Source organism: Diabrotica virgifera, chromosome 1 (assembly GCF_917563875.1).
Source record: "Diabrotica virgifera virgifera chromosome 1, PGI_DIABVI_V3a".
Lineage (NCBI taxonomy): Eukaryota > Metazoa > Arthropoda > Insecta > Coleoptera > Chrysomelidae > Diabrotica > Diabrotica virgifera.
In genome coordinates, this window is record NC_065443.1 from 292,017,832 (window position 1) to 292,042,192 (window position 24,361).

Here is a 24,361-nt window from a genome sequence, read left to right on the forward strand (position 1 = left end):
GGAATATATTGATAGTATAGGAGATGGTTTATTTGGAGAAGTCCTAGTTTTATGGATATTTCTTGATGAATGATCTATCCCACTAAGTCACGCCGTTCCTTATACTCAGTTGCAGCAAATGTCCGGCATCCCCCGGTAAGATGTTGAATCGTCTCTTGGGCTTGACATCCATATCCGCATTTGTCGTTTTGAACCTGAGGATCTTTGACAATATATTTCAGGTAATTTTTGGTTGGTATAACCTGATCCTCAATGTCGAGTAATAATTAATCTTCCGTTTCAGTGAATATCTTTCCTGATGTCAGCCAATAGTTCGACGATATATTGTTGACGTAGTCTTGGCATAGGTTTACCCATCCAGGTGCGCATTTTTGCACCATTTTTAAGGCGGTTTATGCACATTCCTGGTGTCTCAGATTCCTGCATGTCTGCGTTTTTGTATTAGGTTATTATGGAAGAGTTACCTGAAAAATTTTCAGATTGTCTCAAATACCTACACAAAAATGTCTAACAGCTCTCCTACTATTATACTATTATTATTAATGTTCCATATTAAATTGGATGAGGATTTTAATGAGGAATTAATTATTAAGGATGAGAATTAAATTATATAAAATTGAAAAAATATAATATGAAATTAGTAGTGCATTGAAAGTAGCACCCATATCATTTCAGCAAGTGTTTTGGTTACATTATTTCGTTTTCTTCGTTTCGCCGGCTACATTCATAAGATGACAATTAAATGATAGTATTCTGTCAAGTGTCACATCTAGATAATTACGGTTATGTTTAATATCATTAGCTTCAAGCTATTAAAAAATATACATTGGGATATTGTCTCTCTGTCTAACTCTTCTCTTAGTTCTTAGTTTGCTCGTTGTTAAATCTTCTGCTAGATTAACTTTGGACATTTTTCCTAAGACATTGATTGAATAATTATAAGAAAACTATTCCGATCTGTAGTCAGAATTTATACTTAACTCAAAGAAAGATTAATATTCAAAAACAATCATTTACTGCTAAAAATATTGCAACCAAGAATTTTTATGGCTTTTATCACCCCTACAACATTAATACAGAAAAATGCTTTTTTAGGAAGTTTGTTAATTTCTTTGAAAAGATTATTTGTTACGTATCACGTATGTCAACAAACTACTGAAAAAATACACGAAAATCAAATTTATAAATTATCAACAAATTTGAAATAGTCAAATTTGAAATTTATGAATAGTCAGCGATACGATATACTGGAGCGCTTGTTATATGTTTAATGGTTAAATAATGTTGTCTTTCATTCTGGACACAGGTGCTCCAAGCTCAAATGGTCGGTTCTGATGGCGTATTTGTGTCTCCAACCCCAAAAATCTCCGAGTAATCTTTTTGCGTCAGTTTTTTGTTCTAAATGTCCTGGTCTAGGATGTAAGTACATATTTACCACATGTTAAGTTTACCAGTCAAAATTTTATCCTTTTGTAGTCATTTTAAATGTGGAAATACTTACTTATAGGTTTCACTGATGATGATCCGTTTGGATCGAAAACATTTTGAAGACTTATAATCCATTTGGAGGATTTTTTTAAAAATTTTAATAAAAAATATATCGTCAAACATTAGAAGTTCATTAGATCTTTATTGTAAGTTTGTTAAAACTATGATCCTTGAATTCTCTTGCGGGACGGATAGCTCAGACGATAGGACGTCTGACTTCCACGCAGAAGACCAGGAATCGAATCCCAGCGCCGTCTAGAACATCTAGACATTTTTAAAAATGTCTACAGGTTCCAGGTGGACTCAGCCTTAATGAAATGAGTACCTAGGGTAAAACCAGGGGTAATAATAGGCGGTTCAAGCGTAGCACTAACCGTGTTACATTATTTCTTCTACACAGCAGCCCTACAGATAGCAGACCAGACTTCTTCTTTAAGTGGCATCTCCGTAACGGAGCTCGGCAATCATCATAGCTATTCGGACTTAAGAGACGGCTGCTCTGAAAAGTTTGCTTCTTTTTCCTTGAATCTTTCCCTGCATAATCAATTGGAGCAAGTTTTATCTCTCTCCACTTGTAATATGTCCGAGGTAGTCCACATTTCTTGTTTTGATGGTATTTAAGACTTCCATTTTTTTATTCATTTTCCTCAGAACCTCCTTGTTTGTGACGTGTTCTGTCCACGATGTTTTCAGAATTCTTCTGTACACCCACAGCTCAAATGATTCTAGTTTTTCATTGGAGCCGCATTCAAAGTCCAAGCTTCCATTCCATAAAACAAAATCGAGAAAACGTAGCACCTAGCCAACTTAACTCTTAGCTCCAACTTCAAATCTCGTGTGCAGAGCACTTTTCTCATTTTGTTAAAATTTGCTCTAGCCTTTTCTATTCTGATTTTGATTTCCTGGAAGTAATCTCCTGTGGAGTTGATCATTGTTCTAAGATATGCATATTGGTCGACAGGGCCGCCGCTAATGTGTTGGCCGCCCGTGTGCAATTTAATATTTGCCGCCCTCTTCCAATTTCAACACTTTACAAAAATGTACATACTAGTATTTAAAGAAATGTGCAGAAGATTCATAACAATAATAATTTGAAAATAGGTAAATACTTGAACATTTAGACTAATATCGTGCTAATATCCATGATCCAACGTCCATTACATGTGTATCCTAATATCCTAATTTAAACGTCCATTTAATTAAAATAAACCGTGACTAGATAACATAAAACCATAAAAAAATTAAAACGGACTTTTCGGGCTTTCGTTTCGGAAAACTTGTTGACAATGTTTAACAACGTTTTTGACAATGCTTTTTTTGTTTGTTTTCTGGCCTTGGTGTTGAACCTTAAGCCACGTAATTACATAGTATACTTATATCTAGCTCAGGGGAGTTATGTGTAGTGTGTGTGTGTGTAGAGTAAATGTCTTGTTACTTTGAAAAGGTGACTTCATTGTCTTTTCAAAGAGACGCTAATTGTATCTGAACGTATGCAGTCCCTCCGGTGAGTACCAATTCCACAAGGATAGAAACTATTTTCACCTATTATTATTAATAAATGAAATGTTTGTCTGTCCTCTCCTCCTTCTTTCTCTTCCTGTTCTATTTCTTTCTTGCTCTCTCTTGGTTTGCTGTTTCTCTCTTCCTTCCCTCTTTTCTCTCCTATCATCTATGTCTTTTCCATTGCTTTTGTTTGCGCTGGTTCTAGATCCGATTTATTCCTTTTCTTACACTTCTCGCCTCCAGTTTTTCTCCCATCGCGTTTCGTCCCTTCTTTTTCCCTCCCTCTTTTGTTTTCTCTTTCGCCCACGCTGCCCTCTTTTCCGATTTTATTGTTTTTTTATTGTTCCATTTTTCTATCCACGAGTTGGGTCGTGCTAATCAGTTCAGTGGGGCAGTGCGCCCTTGCTCCTCCAAGGCTGTTTTCCACTCGGGTTCGCCATCTCCCTTAAGCATCGCATGTAACCCACTATGTTACCCCTGGTCCATCACCTCTTCGGATGATGGTATTACACCTTGAGGTTGGGCTGGCGGTATATTAGGATGATACATAGCCGTCATCCCTATGCATATCCGTTTGTTTTCAGTGGTTTCCTCCACTGGTTTCAGAAGTTTACTCCTCGGGTATAGGTTTGGGTATAGGGACGTGTATGATGGGTAGGGGTGCCGTATGATAGTTGGGAGTATTAACTAGCACACAGGGACAGGTTAAGAGCTTGGCTAGAGGAGAGCGGACAGCTGCTCCAATTTGTTGCCTTTTACGATGAGCAGGAGAAGCTGTGGAGGTATTGTACTTGAGCGGCCCGCATCCACACAGGGATGAGAAAAATATCTAAAAGTCCGAAAGCCGCCAGCCGCTTTGAATGAAAAAGTATTCCCGGAACTGCTTTATGAATATACTTGCAAAGGAGCAGTGCATACATAAATAATATTTTCTGATATTTTTGTTTAGATTATGACTAATAAAGAACTATCAATTATACATAAAATGGATTTTAGTACTATTAGGTAATAATAATAGTTTACAGAATTATCAGTAGTAATTGCACAAGAGCTCTAAAATTATTGAATTTTTCCCGAGTGACACTTTGACAGTTTTAATTTCATGAGCGGAAGGCGAGTTAAATTATGTAAAAGTGTCACGAGGGCAAAAATTCTATATTAATTTTAGAGATCGAGTGCAATTTGTTGTGATTATTTCATGAATAAAACTGTTCAAAACCCAAATTTTACTGTAATTTATTTATGTAAGTACAAATTAGTACAATTAAACACACAGTTGTTATAAATATTTGACGGTTGAGAGTCATCACTTTTATAATTTTTAAAACATTAATTGTCATTAATGTCACTGAATGTATTTTTTCGTAGCAACGAAGGTCATCTGATGTAATATACTTGACGACGGGAAATTATCAAAAATTATCAGTTTAATTTAGATTTCTGTAGCTTTCTATTGGTCAGAATCTCCTATGAATGAAATAATCAGTAGTAATTGCACAAGAGCTCTAAAATTCTATATTAATTTTAGAGATCGAGTGCAATTTGTTGCGATTATTTCATGAATAAAACTGCTCAAAACCAAAATTTTATTGTAATTTATTTATGTAAATACAAATAAGTACAATTAAACACACAGTTGTTATACATATTTGACGGTTGAAAGTCAATAATTTTTATAATTCTTAAAACATTATTGTCATTAATGTCACTGAATTTATTTTTTCGTAGCAACGAAGGGTATCTGACGTAATATACTTGACGACGGGAAATTATCAAAAGTTATCAATTTAATTTAGATTTCTGTAGCTTTCTATTGGTCAGAATCTCCTATGAATGAAATAATCTGAATCATTACTACTTAATTATTTGAATTTATTTTTGTTTTAAAAAAAGTATTATCATCAGTGGCCTGCTTTTGGCCGCCCTATTGTTGGCCGCCCCTGTGCGATGCACACTTAGCACACGTGCTAGCGGCGTCCCTGTTGGTCGATTCGTTCGACATTGGATCCGTGTATGAAGAGATTCTCGCTATATCTTTGAGTATTTCGATATTCTCATAAACTTTGTCTTCTTGAGGTTCATTGTTAGACCATATTCTTGTTCAAACTCCGTTATTCTGGTTGCCAGCCTCTGAAGATCCCCAATATTTTCGGCTAAGATAACAGTGTCATCTGCATAACTAATGTTAATGGGAACTCAATGTACCTTTATTCCAGCTGTTTCACCCTCAAGAGCTGTTTTTAAAGATCTCTTTCGAGTAAGAATTAAAAATAATTGGCGAGAACACGCATCCCTGTCTCACCCCACGTCTGATTTCAATTTCCTCTGACAACTGATCGTTAACACATACTTTTGCTCGTTCCTTATAGTACAAATTCCTGAGGTTTCGATATAGCAGACTACTCTGCTATAATTTCAAAGTCGCATTAGCGGTGTAAAAGGGAGACTATTAGTGATGTTGATTATAGTTACTTTCGAGTATTCGTTACAAATCGTTACTTTTGTATAAAGTAATCATTTACAGTATTCGTTACTTTGATTACTTTTGTATTTGAGTACCGGTAGTCATAATATGAGGTAATCATGATATTAACGAAAATCGTATTTCTCAGTAGGTAGGTATTTTGTACAGGTATTCCGATATAACAAGTAATCATTTACAGTATTCTTTACTTTGATTACTATGATTACTTTTTTTTGCTTTTGTATTTGAGTACCGGTAATCATATTGAAAATCGTATTTCTCAGTAGGAAGGTATTTTGTATGCCCCCCCCCCTAAATGCCCTGGTCTAATTCTAATAAAACCAATGCAATACATACAAAATTAAAGTTGTTGATCATACTGTAAAAACATTATCATTTTCACATTTTTCCGGTCAGTCTAGAAAGTAATCAAATGTACTGGTTGTAGATAAAATAGTCGTTACTCGCTCTGATACGATTGGTACGAAGTAATGAAATAATCAGAGTAGATACAATAGTCGTTACTCGCTCTGATACGATTGGTACGAAGTAACGAAGTAATCAGAGTAATCAAAGTAGATACAATAGTCGTTACTCGCTCTAATACGATTGGTACGAAGTAATGAAGTAATCAAAGTAGATACAATAGTCGTTACTCGCTCTAATATGATTGGTACGAAGTAATGAAGTAATCAGAGTAATCAAAGTAATCAAAGTAGATACAATAGTCGTTACTCGCTCTAATACGATTGGTACGAAGTAATGAAGTAATCAAAGTAGATACAATAGTCGTTACTCTCTCTGATACGATTGGTACGAAGTAATGAAGTAATCAAAGTAGATACAATAGTCGTTACTCGCTCTAATATGATTGGTACGAAGTAATGAAGTAATCAGAGTAATCAAAGTAATCAAAGTAGATACAATAGTCGTTACTCGCTCTAATACGATTGGTACGAAGTAATGAAGTAATCAAAGTAGATACAATAGTCGTTACTCTCTCTGATACGATTGGTACGAAGTAACGAAGTAATCAGAGTAATCAAAGTAGATACAACAGCCGTTACTCGCTCTAATACGATTAGTACGAAGTAATGAAGTAATCAGAGTAATCAAAGTAGATACAATAGTCGTTACTCGCTCTAATACGATTGGTACGAAGTAATGAAGTAATCAAAGTAGATACAATAGTCGTTACTCTCTCTGATACGATTGGTACGAAGTAACGAAGTAATCAGAGTAATCAAAGTAACGATTTGCCTCTCTGTATAGTAATCGTTACTTTTGGTATTCGTAAGTAACGAGTACTTTGTAACGAATAGTTACTTTTTCAACATCACTAGAGACTATTATTGTATAGAAAATTCAGTCATGCAGTGTAAATTTAAAAGAATAATATTGATATGGGCACCAAATAAAAACGTACTAAAATATGCACAGTTCTCGTCGGCGAGTGTATGTGAGTCAATGCAAGGGAAAGTAGTTAATACCATCAGATCCGGATTAGGCTCGATCGGCTCTTAATAGCAGCAGAGTTAAGTGACCCGCGATCATCGCTATTACTTTCATTAATACGCGTGAGATTGTTGAAGACAAATACGTAATAGAAACGGTCAAACAGTTGGACGACCATTCTTCGATCTGGAGAAGCGATCAATAAATTTACCGGTTCTTCGTCATTGTTAACGACAATGATTGATTTCTTGGTGCTACTATAGTATGCGGTCTATCCTGAGGATGGCATATTCTATTAGGGATGGCGGTTTTTGACAAAACACCGGTTTTCGGTTATACCGGTTTTTTTTGCTTACGGTTTAACCTGGCGGTTATAACCGGATAAAAAAACCGGTTTTTCCAAAAACCGGTTTTCAGTTTTTTAATCCAATAGGTTACAATGTTACATTTACAATGCACTTTAGTTTGCTATACCCCAGTCGACTCGATACTCGATATCAATATGATGAAAATTAGTACTATCGAAAGATCATCAATATCATAAATAAAACACAATTTTTAATAAAACCATATTATTCTATCAATTATAATATTTATTAAATATTCTATTATTATTATATATTTATTGATTATTATTAAATATAATATAGCGTAAGATTAATATATACATGTTGCAATAATTAATATACGATTTAACCCAACTATTTCAACTTATAAAAATTTTTCCAGACTCTTTCAAATGGGATTAAAAAAAATAATATCAACATAAATATTTTACTTAAAAATAAATTGGATAATGCAATTTATCTTTTATTTTTACTACAATCAAAAAAAAAATGATCATGTATTTCTTTTAACACGTTTGTATATTTGTATAATAGGTACATTTTAACTCATTTAATACTTCCTCTATGGGTGTGTCGTTTTGAAAACGTAGGGAAATCCTTGGAGATTCGTATTCGTAATCGGTAATTCAATATTCATATTAAGAACATTATTTTGGTAATCAGAAAAAGTCATTCACCCACTTTCGATGTCAAGAGTCAAGTGTGAAAAATAGATGATGTTTGCGTCTACTTCAACCTGATCACTTCTTATGTAAATATTATGATTACAAATACCTTTTCAACGAAATATTATAATAAAACTTAATTGTTTCTGGCTGATGTGAGTTTGCACATTCAGTTTACACTTTCAGTTTGCTTCTGTATTTATAAAATAAAATTTGAATTATGGTTTTGTTTGGAATAATTACTTGAGAGTAATAATTATGATTGGGATCCAAAATAATACCTAAGCTAATCCTAATCACCGTAAAAACCTAATAATCGGTTTTTACTTTAAAAAGAAAAAACCGGTTATAACCGGGAGAAAAAAACAACCGGTAAAACCGGTTATTGCGAAGTAAAAAAACCGGTTTTAGGTTTAAACCGGTAGGTTTTTCCCATCCCTATATTCTATTATGGTGTGTGGTATAGATCGGAATCGAAAATTCCTGAAGGATTTTCGCAAAATAATTAAATACAAGAAAACACTTGTAGAAAAAATATTTATTCACGAGTAATAAACATTTGGAGGAAAATAGATAATATAAAGTGAAAAGGGGCTAATAATTAAAAAAAAATGTGCCCCAACTATTTACAAAAAAATATTACACTCACCGGCAAAATTAACCGTTCATCTTAAAATGGGTGATTTTTGATGTCTCGAGTTTCCTAAACCTGTTGTCGTTTAAATACGTTTAAAAGCAAACTGTCATTATTTTTTCATGTAGAATTACCCTTTAAAGTTTGCCATACTTATTTAAAAACACCCTGTATTGATGAAAAACATGGCTAGTTGTTAAAATACCTACCTTTTTTATGGTCCAACATAAGCGAATGAATCAAAAAATAAAATGTTGAGAAAATATGAGGCGGGGTGGCATATGAGGCATATATATGAGGCATATATATGCCTCATACGAGGCATATATACCGCGGGGTGCAAGTACTTGGAGGCGATACGAGAAACGATCGTGCGAGAATAGCGGAGAAATATTGTAACTTTCTTAAATAATTCATTGTCAATTGAAATTGTCAAATTGACGTATATTTCATATCTACTGTCAATAAAGAAGAAAAATTATATATTGCTCCACAATATTGATATGATATGCAATTATTATATAAAGGTAAATGTAATTAATTTTATTTTGCTTGCATTAGTGCATTTTAATAACTAATTTTATTTACTACATACAATTGTTTATGTTTTAATAACATAACCTGAATCTTATTTTTTCTTCTTATTATTTTTTTGGACTATGGCCTTGACAATTATCCAGCAACCAGGACCATATGATTGGTCAATATAATTAAAAGTGCGAATAAAAGTGCAGAGCGAAGAAACCAGGTGTCGCTTTTCCGAACTTGCACGGTTGGGTTTTAATTTCAGCATTTTATAAATACTAGAATATTCCACAGGGTGATGCGAACTTAAAAAAACACAGTTTGATTGGTACACCCGGTATACAATGAAAATTTACCTCTTTAGCCACAACATTGTGATACGCAGTAACGTGTGTTGGGAAAGGCCAGATGGAAGAAGGTCCGTAGGGCGGCCTAGAAAAAGGTGGAAAGATGCAGTCAAAGAAGATCTAGAGAAAATGGGAGTGCGACAATGGGAATTAGTGGCACAGGACCGACAAACATGAAAGGCAATAGTAAACGCGGCAAAGACTCACGAAGAGTTGTAGCGCCATTGATGATGATGATGAACCACAATATTATTACAGCGATATTGTTAAGAATAAGGCTATAATATATTGTATATAAATTCTAGCTATATAAAGCTATATAAATTCGAGACATCAAAAATTACCCATTTTAAGGTGGGCGGTTGATTTTGCCGGTGAGTATAGGGGAAGGTGGGGCAAAATGATCCCCCTATGGAAAATAATTATGTAAAAAAAAATCTGCAAATATTGTAACATCCGCCTTTTACTCAGGATGAAGTACACAATTTATCTACCTAAAACTCTATATGATTTGGAGGAAGTTTTATTAATACAACAAAAAACATCATGTTTTCAAAAAAGTGCGAATGGATCGTTTTACCCCTAACGTGCGGGTAAAATGATCCCTATGAAAAAGAATCGTACAAAAAGGAACATTAAGCTTTTTATTTAAGAGGACATGCTAAACACTAAAGTAATACAAGTAGAAAAAGTTATAGACTCAGTTATAGAATCTTTTTCGTCGACTCCAGCGCACTGATCTAGGGCCCACTTTGAACAGGTGGAACACTGGATCCATCTTTCTCCTCCTGCAGATCTAGAATACTCCTCGGAGCAATATAGACCTATTGCATTTTGATCATCATCCTCTGTATCTGAAGAACTAGAAATATTTTGTTTCTTCGCCTTCACTGTTTTCTTAGCTACCTGAATGGCCCTTTTCTTTTTTCCTTTTGTTTCTTTCATCTTAATGTTATCTTCAAGTGCATCTTTATACGGCGTGCTGGTTAAAACTGAACTTCCATAAGACTTTCTTTGGGTGGTGTTACGTTTGCCTTTAATTTTTGGAAGCGGATGGCAATCTTGAGGTGTTACAGAAAAGGACAAATTTGCTTCATCTCGAATCAACTCGTCCGCGTGATACGAACTAGGTCCTGGTATTGGATTTCTGAATGGATCATCAGGTTGATGTAGTTCTTCAAGTGTCTCATCGGTTACTTGTGCAGCTAAAAAATCACTTTCCTGGAAAACTTCAGGTTCATATTGAAAAATTCCTGTTTTACGGAATCCGTTAATTCCGTTGGCTGGTATACGCGCTTTTAGATAACCTTCGCAGAATATTTGACTAATTTGAAACACGGTAACCGTTCTTCCAGGGCGATTATTTAACCACTTTTCCAGTGCCTGGTCTAAATAAGCACTAATAGGACCCATAACTGCAACATCCAGAGGCTGGAGCTTGTGTGTGCAGTGAGGGGAAAGACATAATATAGTCACAAAATTTGCTCTGGCTTTCAAAATAACATCAAGATTTCTTGTATGCGACAAATGCCCATCTAATATGAGCAGAACTGGATCAATCTCACTGGGTTTTACAAAGGACAGAAAGTGATTAAACCACTGTGTAAAAACTTCTATTCGCATCCATCCACTATCATTGCACGTAAAAACATTACCTGGAGGTGCACCATCTGTTAGCTCTGCCTTCATTCGTTTTCTGTTAAAAATCAGCATCGGTGGCACAAGAAATCTTTAACGACTGTGATTTGATTAAAAAAAAAATGTACATTCTATGAGATACGGGGTAAAATGATCCCACTCGCGAGCAGGATCATTTTACCCCGCAGTAGAGGGATCATTTTAACCCATTATACACCAAAAATCCTAAGTTATAACATTAATAAAATAAATGAACTTACACTTCAATACAGCTATTTAACCTCAACGAGTAATGCCCAACACAATAAGTTTTCAATTATTAAATCACTAGATATTAATCGTTAATTTAACAGCTTTTCTTAGATCGGGGAGGAAAAATTTTAACCTTCGCTTGTTGCTTGTCTGGTCGAAACTAAATCACGGTCGGCTGTACCGCATATTGAAAGGTGGTGCAAGCTGCATAGTTGTCATGTCTCAGTACTTCGGTAGATTTGTGAATACGGCCAGAAAACGAGGGATCATTTAGACCCGAAGGGATCATTTTACCCCACTCTCCCCTACCTATAATATATAACCTAATTATTTACAAAACAATATACCGTAATTATTATTAAAGAAAATATTCATGCACCTCAATTTAAAAAAAAAAGGTAGTCGCATTACAACGCTTCGTAAAACGAAGATTGATGCCATTGAACAACCTAATTAAAGCAGCATAGTTTTCCTCCTTCCCATAAAATATTAATTGTTTGATGAAAACTGCAGAGCTCTGCGCATAATATGTTGGTTTAAGTCTCTTATAGTACCATCAACTCTGAACAGTTGCACAGACCGTGTTCCGTCTCCGTGCAATTCCAGGTTTCTTTCAGTTTATTTTGTTCATGGGCCTCTTGAGTCGACAGCATCCTGTTATCCTGATCCCTACGATAATTCGTCAATCATTCCTATTGATATATAGTAGGTCTTTTGATCTCCTACGAATATTTGAGACTCGTTAGTTTGTAACAGTGATTATGTTTTATTCGTTCCTCAAAGTCCAATATTGTTTTTTTTTGCTGTGGCTGTTGCCAACAAAAGTGGTAATATTTTATAGGTTAATACCGATAATTTCCCACCACTACTATTTTCATCTCTTTTTATTTCACAACTCAATATGTTGTTTGTTACACAGTTCGCACCTACGAACTATCTATGTCTCTATCTATGTTTACTAGGTCTCTAGCGAAGAGAACTAAAGATTGAAAATTTTAATTTAAAAATAGTCTAATACCAAAAAGAAAACCAGAAAATTGTAGTCGTAGACAAAAACCAGTAGAAAAAGAAAAACAACGATATCTTTCAAAATAATCTAATAATTAAGCTTAACCCACGCTGTAAGCTGGAATAATTTGATTTCCAGTGTTGTATTGGTAGTAGGATTGAAGTGAAGGTGCGCCGCTGACGTCTAGGGGGTCAAGGAAGAATTATTGAGAAACGCATAATTCTAAATTCCTAGCGATGTATGTTAATGGTGCCACTACCTACGGCGTTTGTATTTATGTAAATGCACCCACAAAAATCTAAAATACTACACCGATCGAAGATAAGGAAGATATTTGACCTCTGGCCGCTTTCTTTTAGAATTATTTAATGGTCTATCCTCCAAAATACAAAACGACGAATGTCAATGTTACCTCACCGGATTGTTACTTTCGTTTGATTGTTCAACCGTTACAATTGGGTGATATTACATTGCGAGAATTATGTTATTTCGCCTACAGAAGGTTTGCAAATAGGATAAAACACTTCAGTAGTAGATAGAATTTATACTTCAGCTCTGAAATATTCAAGAAATATCAGCTTCCTCGTAATCAGATCATTTTCTTCTTTTTTTTTTGATCATTTTTGGCTTTTAAATTTTTATTTCTGTTCTTTAAAGAACAGTTATAGTTCTTTAGTAAGATATAATTATATAGGTTTTATAGCGTTAAATATGCCTTTCCGTTCCAAATCGCATCTCCTTACTGTTGTGGCACTGGAAGTCTTCGTCTCTTAAATTTCTTTACGACATCACCTTGGATATGCCCTTCATCCATGTATTTGTTTCCTTATTTTCGTTTTCCTGTGGAGTCCAACACTTTTTGGGTATACTTCAATCCTCTCCATTCGTTTATGTGCCCGGGTGTGAAATGGTGACCGGGTGTAAAATGGTGACCGAGAACTGATAAAAGAGATAGGGGAAAACCACCCATACACCTGACAGATGATATGAAAGGCTTGAAAATAAATTATATCCAAGAAAATTGAAATACAAGAGAATGACTGCTTTTGAAATCTAGCCAATGTTTATCAGCAGAGACAACTATTATATTATAATCTTCTTCTTCTTATTCTTTTGTGTGAATATGACTCTTACTGTTTTTTCAATTTACCTCTAGTAAGTCGTGGCTCCATCATCTTCGTAGTCTTCCCACTGATCGTCTTCTTATTAAGGAACCGTATCTCGTCTTCTTTACTACTCTATTCTTTGTCACTCGTCTTGTGCGATAGTTTCATTCTGTTCTTCTGTTTCTTATCGCGTTATGTATGTTTTCCGCTTTTCATCTATGTCGTATATTTGTACTCTTAGCTCTGACCTGTAGTGTCTTACCATCGATTTTCGAAGAGTTTCATCTCTGCTGTTTCTTAGCATTCTTTTGGTCTTCTCTGTATCAGGTCGCATTTCTGCTGGGTATATTATTATTGGTCTGATCACTGTTTTGTAATTCTGCTTTTCATTTCTTTCCCGATATTCTTATATCTCCATATTGTTTAATTCAGGCAACCTGTGCTCCTGTTTGCTCCATTCACTTGATCTTCCACTTCTGTTTCGAGTTTTCGGTAGCTAGATAGTGTGATGCCTAGATATATAAACTGCATCACCAGGGCCGCGTGTAGGTCAGTTGACGCCCTAGGCAATTCTCTAATAGCCGCCCTTCAAACATATACCATTTTTGGGAAAAAGCAGAATATTTTATTTAAATATGAATACACTAAAAATGAATTTAAACTACGATGTTTGTATACATATAACAGAAAAAATTGCCATTCCAGTTCGATTTCTTTCTTGATTTTCTTTGGCAAAATCATCTATAATGTCGTCATAATTTATCGCCTTTGTTACGTCACTTTCTATGGACAAAATCGACAAAATGTTAAGACATTTTCGAAAATGACCTTTCAGCAAGAATGCACAAATAAATGCGCAAACCAATGTCAAAATTAGGGAAAATAGCTTTCAATCCACTCTTCTTTAAATATTTAGATATATCAATTTTTTTTTCATTTAGCTAATGCCTCGACAGCTAATGGCCTTTGGCATGGTAGTGTCATGTGTAGTGTGTGTGTTGAATAAGTGTCTTCTTACTTTGCAAAGTCGACGTCATTGTCTTTGCAAAGAGACGCTAATTGTATCCGAACGTCTGCGGTCCCTCCGGTGAGTACCGGATCCCACAAGGACAGAAACTATTTTCATTTATTAATTTATAATAAACGAAAAATTCCTGACCCTGGTGAGATTCGAACTCACGACCATTCGGATCTTTCGATCCAAAGGTAGGCGCTCTTACCACTGAGCCACAAAGGGGGTTTAGATATATCAATTATTGGTGATTTTATTCTGGTATCCAAATGATCCTTTTAAGTGAATGCATTCATGTATGAATGATGTATCTAGGTCGTCTTTATAAATTTCTATCAGATTTTCAGCTTCTTTAATAATTTCTTCATTGTTTAATTTTGGCAAATCTATTATAACACGAAAACATTGATAAATAAGTCGATAAGATTCCAGACCTATATTCAGATCTCTTATCAGAGTGTCTATTTATAGAATGTGTGGATTTTCATCTCATCACTAGCTGAAAAGTTCGTTCGTCGGCCCCCTCTTCAAATTGAATTTTTCTTTTTCTATTTCTTATTTCTTGAGACACGTCTTGTGTCGAATCAACTATTTATAGTATTTTTCTCGCTTTAATTCGCCAACAATCGTTCTTCTTACTTTCTTTCCACCAAAACTATTAGTTCCTCACATATAGTGTTTGGCAGATAATTACAGTTCCATTGACCAATATTTCCAAATTTAGTAAGATGCTCGCGTAAAAAAGGATCAAATTCTGCTATGAGCACTAAGCAACCTAAAAAAGTTGCAGTTTTGAACTGATCCTATAACTGAATTATCTCCTCTAATGGCAAGTCCCCTTGTGGCCAGTGTAATTACTGTTGCAACAACATGTTGCAACAACATGTTGCAAAACGTTGCGCCAGTATTGTACTGCACTTCTCAATGTACTTGTTATGGAACAGTCTATTATGCTTTTTAATTTACCTCGATTGAATAAACTCAAGACATTTGCCGTGTGGTCCTTTGATTCTTCATATTGTTTTAATCTGGCGCCAGCATTCTTCCAGTTATTGAAACCTGTAGTGAAAGAAGTCGGTTGTGCCTGAAATAGACGGCAAGGAATACAAAATACACACTTTTTAGATGTAGAATAAAGTAGCCAATTCCTGAACTTCATTTCACATTTCAACATTTTTCTGGAAAAATAATTTGTTGTCTTCCTTTTCTTGATGTTTTCGAAAAGTTGGCGTTCTTGGTTGATTCTTTTAAGGACACCTAATTTGTGACTTTCGCCGTCCATGATATCTTTAGGTCACGGCGATAAAGCCACATTTCGAAGGCTTCTAATCTGTTTATATCCCTCGTTTTGAGTGTCCAGCCCTCTATGCCATACATCAGCACCGACCATACGTACCATTTAGTAAATCTTAGTCTCAGTGTAAGATCGAACTCTGAACAGGTCAGTACCTTCCTGAATTTCACGAAAGCTTGTCGAGACTGCTCAATGCGACATTTTACTTCCCTGTCCGACGCCCAGTCTTCAAAAAGCCACATTCCCAGGTATTTAAATTTGCTCACTCTTCCAATGGACTTGGTATTCAATGTTATGGTGGAGTTTACAAGTGCATCCAAGTTTCTGGAGATGATCATGAATTTGGTCTTTTTGGTATTAAAATCTCTAATCCCATTCGCTTACATTATTCTCCGAATATAGTGACAATTATAGCGACAAGTTGTTGAAGATCGGCTATGTTGTCACAAATTAAGACAGCATGATCAGCATATCGTATGTTGTTGATCAATACTCCATTCACTTTGATTCCCATCTCTGCATCTTCCAAAGACTCCTGAAATATGGCTTCCGAATAAATGTTAAATAAAAGAGGAAAAAGCACAACTGCACCTTGAGGACCTGCATTAACTTGTGATGTGATGGATAGGTTCACCGATCGGGAAATTGTATTAAAAGATAGAATGATTTTTGTCCAGAAAATTGCCTCTTTTGTTAGGTTAGGTATGTGTGTGTGTCATCGAATTTCCTGACTGTGGACTTAATCCATTAGCCGAACTTATTTTTTACTCTACAGATATTTATCTCACATATTACTATTCAAATAATATTTTGTATTTTAGAGATATACCTAGATTCTATTATAACAATAAATGGATCATTTAATCTTTAGCTACAATCATACAATATTACACATCTATATAGATATATCTATATCATAAATATATTCTAGTATTATTCAACATTATTATTTACTGTATGTTTTTTTATTATTATTTTCTTTTTTTTAATTTTTTTTTATATATTTTTTTTTCTTTCTTTTTTGTCTTCCTTTTTCTTTTTTTTTTCTTTCTTTTTTTTTTTCTTTCTTTTTTTTTTCTTTTTTTATTTATTATTGTTATTATTTTTTTTGTTTTTTTTTTAATTATATTATAAGGAATTTCAACAAGGAGTACTTCTGCTCAGGGGTCTTTCAGAGCAATGCACACACACAAGACTAGACCACGGAAATATAGGTAGACAAATGGGATAAACACAGGTATTAATAGTTTACAATTTTAATTTTATACTAAGTATGTGTTTAATTAGGATCTCATATACACGTTCGTCTAAACTAGATAATATTGTTATTAGATTAAAAGGTCTTGTAATATTGGTTTCTTTATATATTTGATTCATGAATTGATTTATTTCTATTATCTCTAATCTACAGTTTAGTATCATGTGTTCTGCAGATCCTAACTCACCACATTCACAAAGATTACTATCACTAAGACCTATTTTAAATTTGTTTTCTGGAACTGGGCAGTGTCCAAATCTAAGTCTGCATATGTATGAAACAACGATTTTTTCGCCGTGATAATGATTAAACCAGGATTTAGCTGGAATATTTAATTGTATGTTTTTGTAGAATAGCCCTTTTGTTGAATTGTTATATCATTGTTGCCAGGTTTTGGTTTTATTGCTGGTAATATTAGCGTAAACATCATTTAATGTTAATTTATATTCACTTTCAATTTCTTGTTCGGTAGCCTTCTTAGCTAAAGTATCTACTATTTCATTGTGTTTAAGACTAGAGTGGCCTTTTACACAACAAAATGATATTTGTTTGCCCTTAGCCTTAAGTGCGATATATGCTTTAATAATGTCAATATATATGTAGTTTGATATGTCCTTCAAACTTTCCAGTTTAAGTAAAGCACTTTTGCTGTCTGTAAGGATTAGAAATTTCTCTTCGTTATTGTGTATTATTTTGTTTATGCTGCTTATATACTGCATTGCTCTCAGTATTGCAATAAGTTCTGCTGAAAATGTAAAATTTTCATTAAGTCGTATACCCTCTTTATACCTTGTCCTGGGGTCCCACACGGCAGCGGCCACCCTCGAATTCATTTTTGAGACATCGGTATAAATTTGGTAATGTTCCGGAAATAAAGTTTCTATATCCACATTAAACATGGCATTCCTTAAGTAAACTGGAAATTTCGAGTAATCTCTCATGTAGGTTGGTTGTATGTTTGGTATATTGTTTAGATTTATCTGAAACATGGATGGCAGAGTTGATGTGTGTATTTTATTTTTAAATTGTCTTAGTCTATTGTCTATTGTAACTTTCGGCAAGTAGTAATGTTGGTTTTTTCCTCCAGTATTCAGTGGTTAGGTCATTTATACAAAGTTTGTGGTAGTTGTTACATATTATGCTCTCTTTAGTTATCATTTTAGTTATAAATTTTTCACACATAGTTTTCCTTCTTAACCATAGTGGTGGTTCAGGGTCTAGGACGTTTCATCGCCGCCAGTTCATCACCGCCGTTTCGATGCCGCCAGTTCATCGCCGGCTGGTTCGTCGCCAGTCAGTTAATCGCTAACTGATATATTTCCGAATTTTCGACCAATTTTCAACAGTTACATTTATTATTTATGTTTAGTATTAATTAGGAGTTCTAGGAAATACGAGATGTGACCATTCCTGTTGCCATACTTAATCTTTTAATAGACTTTTAAACTTTTATAATATAAAATATAATTTAACACTACAAATTTAATATTATTTAGTATCAAATTTAGGGGAAGTAGAAATAGAACAGTAAATTAATGTAATAATATTTTTTTATCTTTTTATTTGTCATAAGTTTTGAACTGAATTTAACGTCGTGTCGTGTCATCTTCCATAATACAAAATCAACTGACTAACTAGCGATGAACCGGCGGCGATGAAACGTCCCATTCCGGGTGGTTCATTACATTCTATGCTTAGGTTTGATATTGGAGTACTCATCAAACCTCCTATACATAATCTGAGGCATTTATTTGAAAGGATGTTAGGTTAGGTAGTTATCATATAATTCTCGAACATACTTTATAATGATTAACGACATGCTAAGATACGTTATATTCATCAATCGAATACACTTTTCTTGTTGTTTATCACAATGAATACAAAACAATCCATCAAGATGACTCACTGAACTATTCTCTCACAAGATTGTTGAGACGTAGCTGTCGTTATTAAAACACCATAACAAATCCAATAAAAGAATGTCTGCCTACTTTCTCATTATTCATAAAATAGAAACCGTTGAAAAGAATTTCTTCGTTAATAAAGTCGATAAAAGAGATTTTTTTGTTTTTAACCACATTTTGATTAGTGAACATATGTCGAGTAGATATGAAATTGGTTGAGACTTGGACGACTTGGTATTACATTTGTTAGAAAGTGTAATAAGGAAAGCGAAATTAAAAGGAATATTGTAGATATGAATGTTTTGCTCATTCCGAGACTTGGCAAATAAGCAATCAAAAATTTCGAAAATATGCACATAAATATGAACTGGTATATTTATAATGGTAATACAAATTTTACTTCACAACAAAGAAGACAACCACAAACTCGAAAATTACAGATTATCTGTAATTGCTTACCAACAGACTATCAAATAAATTCGATTATTTCATTCATAGGAGATTCTGCCCAATAGAAAGCTACAGAAATCTAAATTAAATCGATAATTTTTGATAATTTCCCGTCGTCAAGTATATTACGTCACATGCCCTTCGTTGCTACGAAAAAATACATTCAGTGACGTTAATGACAATTAATGTTTTACAAATTATAAAAGTGATGACTTTCGACCGTCAAATATTTATAAAAGCTGTGTGTTTAATTGTATTAATTTGTACTTACATAAATAAATTACAATAAAATTTTGGTTTTGAACAGTTTTATTCATGAAATAATCGCAACAAAATTGCACTCGATCTCTAAAATATTTAACTAAGTAACTATATAACTAATATAACTAAATATAGAATTTTTGCCCTTGTGACACTTTGAAATAATTTCACTCGCCTTCGGCTCGTAAAATTAAAACTGTCAAAGTGACACTCGGGAAAAATTCAATAATTTTAGAGCTCTTGTGCAATTACTACTGATAATTACCAGCCTGTTGAACAAGCAGGATTCCGTAAAGTTTATGGTATTACCATTGAACACCTACAGACAATACAGACACTCGTTGAAAAGTGTAACGAATACAATGAACCTCTTCATTTGGCATGTGTGGATTACAATAAAACATTCGATTCCATAGAACTCCATATTACAATGAATAAATAATGCAAGGATTGATTTTAGATATAGAATAGGTACCTACTCCTAAAATACATATACGACAATCGACAATGCAACTATGCAAATAAAATGTTGCAGAAGATTTAACAACAACTAAAATACGAACAAGGAGACACTATCTCTCATATTACAAGATGTGTCCAAAAAGTTAAATTGGGAAGAAGCAGGATTAAAATTGATGACAGATTTTTAAGTCATCTAATAGACCGGACAGTATCGTCGCCCCCGCTAGCGAAATTATTCCGATTCGATTTTTTTGCACAAACTTACTCAAAAAGAGGTCCTTATAACATATCCACAGGGTGCCGGGCGGTGCCGTGGTCGAAAAATTGTTTAAACAATTTTTTTAAACAATACCATAATACCATAAACTTTACGGAATCCTGCTTGTTCAACAGGCTGGTAATTATCAGTAGTAATTGCACAAGAGCTCTAAAATTATTGAATTTTTCCCGAGTGTCACTTTGACAGTTTTAATTTCACGAGCCAAAGGCGAGTGAAATTATTTCAAAGTGTCACAAGGGCAAAAATTCTATATTAATTTTAGAGATCGAGTGCAATTTGTTGCGAGTATTTCATGAATAAAACTGTTCAAAACCAAAATTTTATTGTAATTTATTTATGTAAGTACAAATTAATACAATTAAACACACAGTTTTTATAAATATTTGACGGTCGAAAGTCATCACTTTTATAATTTTTAAAACATTAATTGCCATTAACGTCACTGAATGTATTTTTTCGTAGCAATGAAGGGCATGTGACGTAATATACTTGACGACGGGAAATTATCAAAAATTATCGATTTAATTTAGATTTCTGTAGCTTTCTATTGGTCAGAATCTCCTATGAATGAAATAATCGAATTTATTTGATAGTCTGTTGGTAAGCAATTACAGATAATCTGTAATTTTCGAGTTTGTGGTTGTCTTCTTTGTTGTGAAGTAAAAGTTGTATTACCATTATAAATATACCAGTTCATATTTATGTGCATATTTTCGAAATTTTTGATTGCTTATTTGCCAAGTCTCGGAATGAGCAAAACATTCATATCTACAATATTCCTTTTAATTTCGCTTTCCTTATTACACTTTCTAACAAATGTAATACCAAGTCGTCCAAGTCTCAACCAATTTCATATCTACTCGACATATGTTCACTAATCAAAATGTGGTACTATAACTCGACAAAAATCAATTTTAGGAAAAAAGACAAGAGACTTTTTTGCTCAGAATAAGCCAATTTATCTAAAAAAAAAAATCGTTCGAAGTGAAAAAATTATTTTTGTGAATTTGTTTAAAAAAAATTGTTTAAACAATTTTTCGACCACGGCACCGCCCGGCACCCTGTGGATATGTTATAAGGACCTCTTTTTGAGTAAGTTTGTGCAAAAAAATCGAATCGGAATAATTTCGCTAGCGGGGGCGACGATACTGCCCGGTCTATAAGATTATTTACCGATGACATAGTACTTATAAGCAACAATACCTACAGAGGAATTAATCTATATGTTAAAGGAGCTTAAACAAAAACCTGCGAAAATAGGTTTAAAAATGAATTATTTAAATGAGACAAAAGTGATGACAAATCAAAATATCATAATTGACTTAGATGGAAGTGAGATCGAAAGTGTCGAAGAGTATATACCTAGGTCGCACCGTCAAACTAGGCAAACAGAATCAAACGGCAGAGATAACTAGAAGGATCCGAATGACTTGGGCAGCAGTAGTAAGACATAGTGATGTGTTGAAAAACAAAAAGAAACCAATCAATTAGAAAAGGGTATTCAACAGTTGTATTCTACCAGTTATGACCTATGGAATGGTGACCGTGATACTTGCAGAGTTATCAGCCAATATACTAAGAATAACGCAGAGAGCTGTCGAACGAGCTACATAATTATATTATGAGTATCTCTGAGAGATCATCTATCTATACGAAATAAGGAGGTGCGTAGCAGGACGAACGTGGAAGATGTGATTGAAAGAATTTTGTAAATGACACTAAAGAATTTCTTCGTTAATAAAGTCGATAAAAGAGATTTTTTTGTTTTTAACCAGATTTTGATCAGTGAACATATTTATATCGAGTAGATATGAAATTGGTTGACACTTAGTATTATTTGTTAGAAAGTATAATAAGGAAAGCGAAATTAAATATGTTATAGAAATGGATGTTTTGTTCATTCAGATATTTGGCCAGGCCGTAACTACCATTGGGGCAACCGAGGCATTGGCCCGGGGCCCCCAGCAAAGGGGGGGGGCCCGCAGGGGCCGCTTTTTCTTTGGCCGTGCATAAATTTTAACAAGGAATATGAAAATATGTGTTTTAAAAGCCGATCCCAACGAAATATTTTCAACTGACACAATTTTAAAAAGATCTTACAGGGACACTCTAGACCTCAACATAAAGTTTTAATTTTTCGCTGGGAAAATTAGTATTTTTGACTAAAATGCAATTGGAATAGAACAGGGACCCCTGAGGCCTGGGCGAAGCAAGCCCCTGAGACCTTAACATAAAAAGTTAAATTATTACTTAGGAAATTAGTTATTTCAGCGTAAAAAACCTAAAATGCCATTGGAAGGGAGGGCCCGGGCTAAGCTTCAACAAGTCTAGGAAGGGATGCTCAGGGGAGTATTTAATCGCCCATACCATGTAACATTTTTGTTTCAGATTTGCCAACAGATGTAAGAACATTGTAGCCGAACAATGTAATTAATATTATAGTATTTTTTTTATGAAAACAGAAAAGATGTTATATTGATGGTATTTACAAAATTATTTAGCTTAAAATAAGGTGATTTCAAAATTTTTTGTGTTGGTGTAAAATAGCAATATGAAGGTGTAAACAATTTCAGTCATGGAATGCATTAAAATGCGTTTTCAAGGAGTTAAATGTCAAACATTTTTCCCGAATCTCCCCCTTCCGCTGGGGGTAAACCCCCAGACCCCCCGGTGGAGGGCCCCCAGACGTTTGCCCCGGGGCCCCCAACATCGTAGTTACGGCCCTGTATTTGGCAAATAAACAATCAAAAAATTCGAAAATATGCACATGAAAATGAACTGGTATGCCTATAATATATATTAAATGGTCCAAAATTAAAGAAAAAATGTTTTAAAACATGGAACTTACAGCACAGACCGACAAATTCAACCGAATTAACACGCTAGTTAGGAAAATCAAGGAAACTAAATTCATATAAGTTATTACTTATGTCTTGTATGTAGTTTGAGTTTATCGTTTTTATGTCTTTTGGTTGTGTTTCATTGGAAGTTCCCCCCTAAGGCAAATTTCCCCTTCCAAGGCAAATGCCCAGATCCGCCACTGCTCTAAAGATATCTATCTCTGGTTATTTTTTTTAATCCATGCGTAGATCTTTTGCATGTTCTTGTAATTTGGTCGGTCCACCTTGGTGGGTTTCATGTTTCAAGTTCCATGTTTCCTATGTCTCCTCTCATAACATGTCTAAAGTATTTTAATTGTTGGCAATGGACTTTGCTGGAGAGACGTTTGCTGACCTTTAGCTCATTTAAAGTTGAATTATTTGTCCTCTTTTTTGATTTAAAATTGTTATAATCTAAAACAAGTCTTAGAGTCTTAGAGATAAAGTAAACGTTTATTATTTTTTTCAGGCGTTGCTGCTGCTTTCGTTGATCATTATCAGGTGCCACAGCGTCCAAATGCCCAAAACCACAATGACTCGAACAGAACTCAAAGTATCTCGAAGCTTAGATCCTAAAACCACTGAAACTTTAAACGTGGTAACCAAAGACGGAGGCGTGGCTCAACTTATCATCAAGCGAAGAGATTCTAAAGCCAAGACCAGTAGCTATCCAAACCCAGCTGAAAGTTATAAAATTAACTTTTATAACGATTATAGCGACGAAAAACCAGTGTATGACGAGCTGAGGAATCCTAAGGTGATCGAAAATAAGGGTGTGGTTGCCAACTGGATACCTATTTCGTCTGTGTATTATCAGCCTGAAGTAGTTGCTATGGACACTGCAAAAATTTGGAAGAATTTGACTAGCAGTAAACTTATATCCATGGGGTCCCTAAAAAATATGTTCGTCAGTGACAGGTATGTAACTACCCAGGAATAGGTACCCCGTTAAGACTGGCAAAATGCTCTTACTCCCAGAATTCAATTTTTTTCATTTTTTTACGTTTTATGCGATTAAAAAATCAAGAGTCAGCGCAATTATAACCCGCCACCCTTCCCTTTCCCCCTATCTCCCTACCATCCAAAAACATATTTTTTAGGTTTATTTTTGAAGTTATACTTCTTTAC

The 24,361-nt window shown here is 34.3% G+C and overlaps 1 protein-coding gene across 1 annotated transcript in view; it reads left to right on the plus strand.

The window, feature by feature from the left end:
• Positions 1-24,361, plus strand: part of LOC114328957 (uncharacterized) — an 84,413-nt gene that overhangs the window by 25,268 nt on the left and 34,784 nt on the right. Inside the window, exon 2 of the mRNA XM_028277952.2 lies at positions 23,703-24,151. Within this exon, the coding sequence (XP_028133753.2) occupies positions 23,703-24,151 (449 nt within the window). The remainder of the gene's footprint in view (positions 1-23,702; positions 24,152-24,361) is intronic.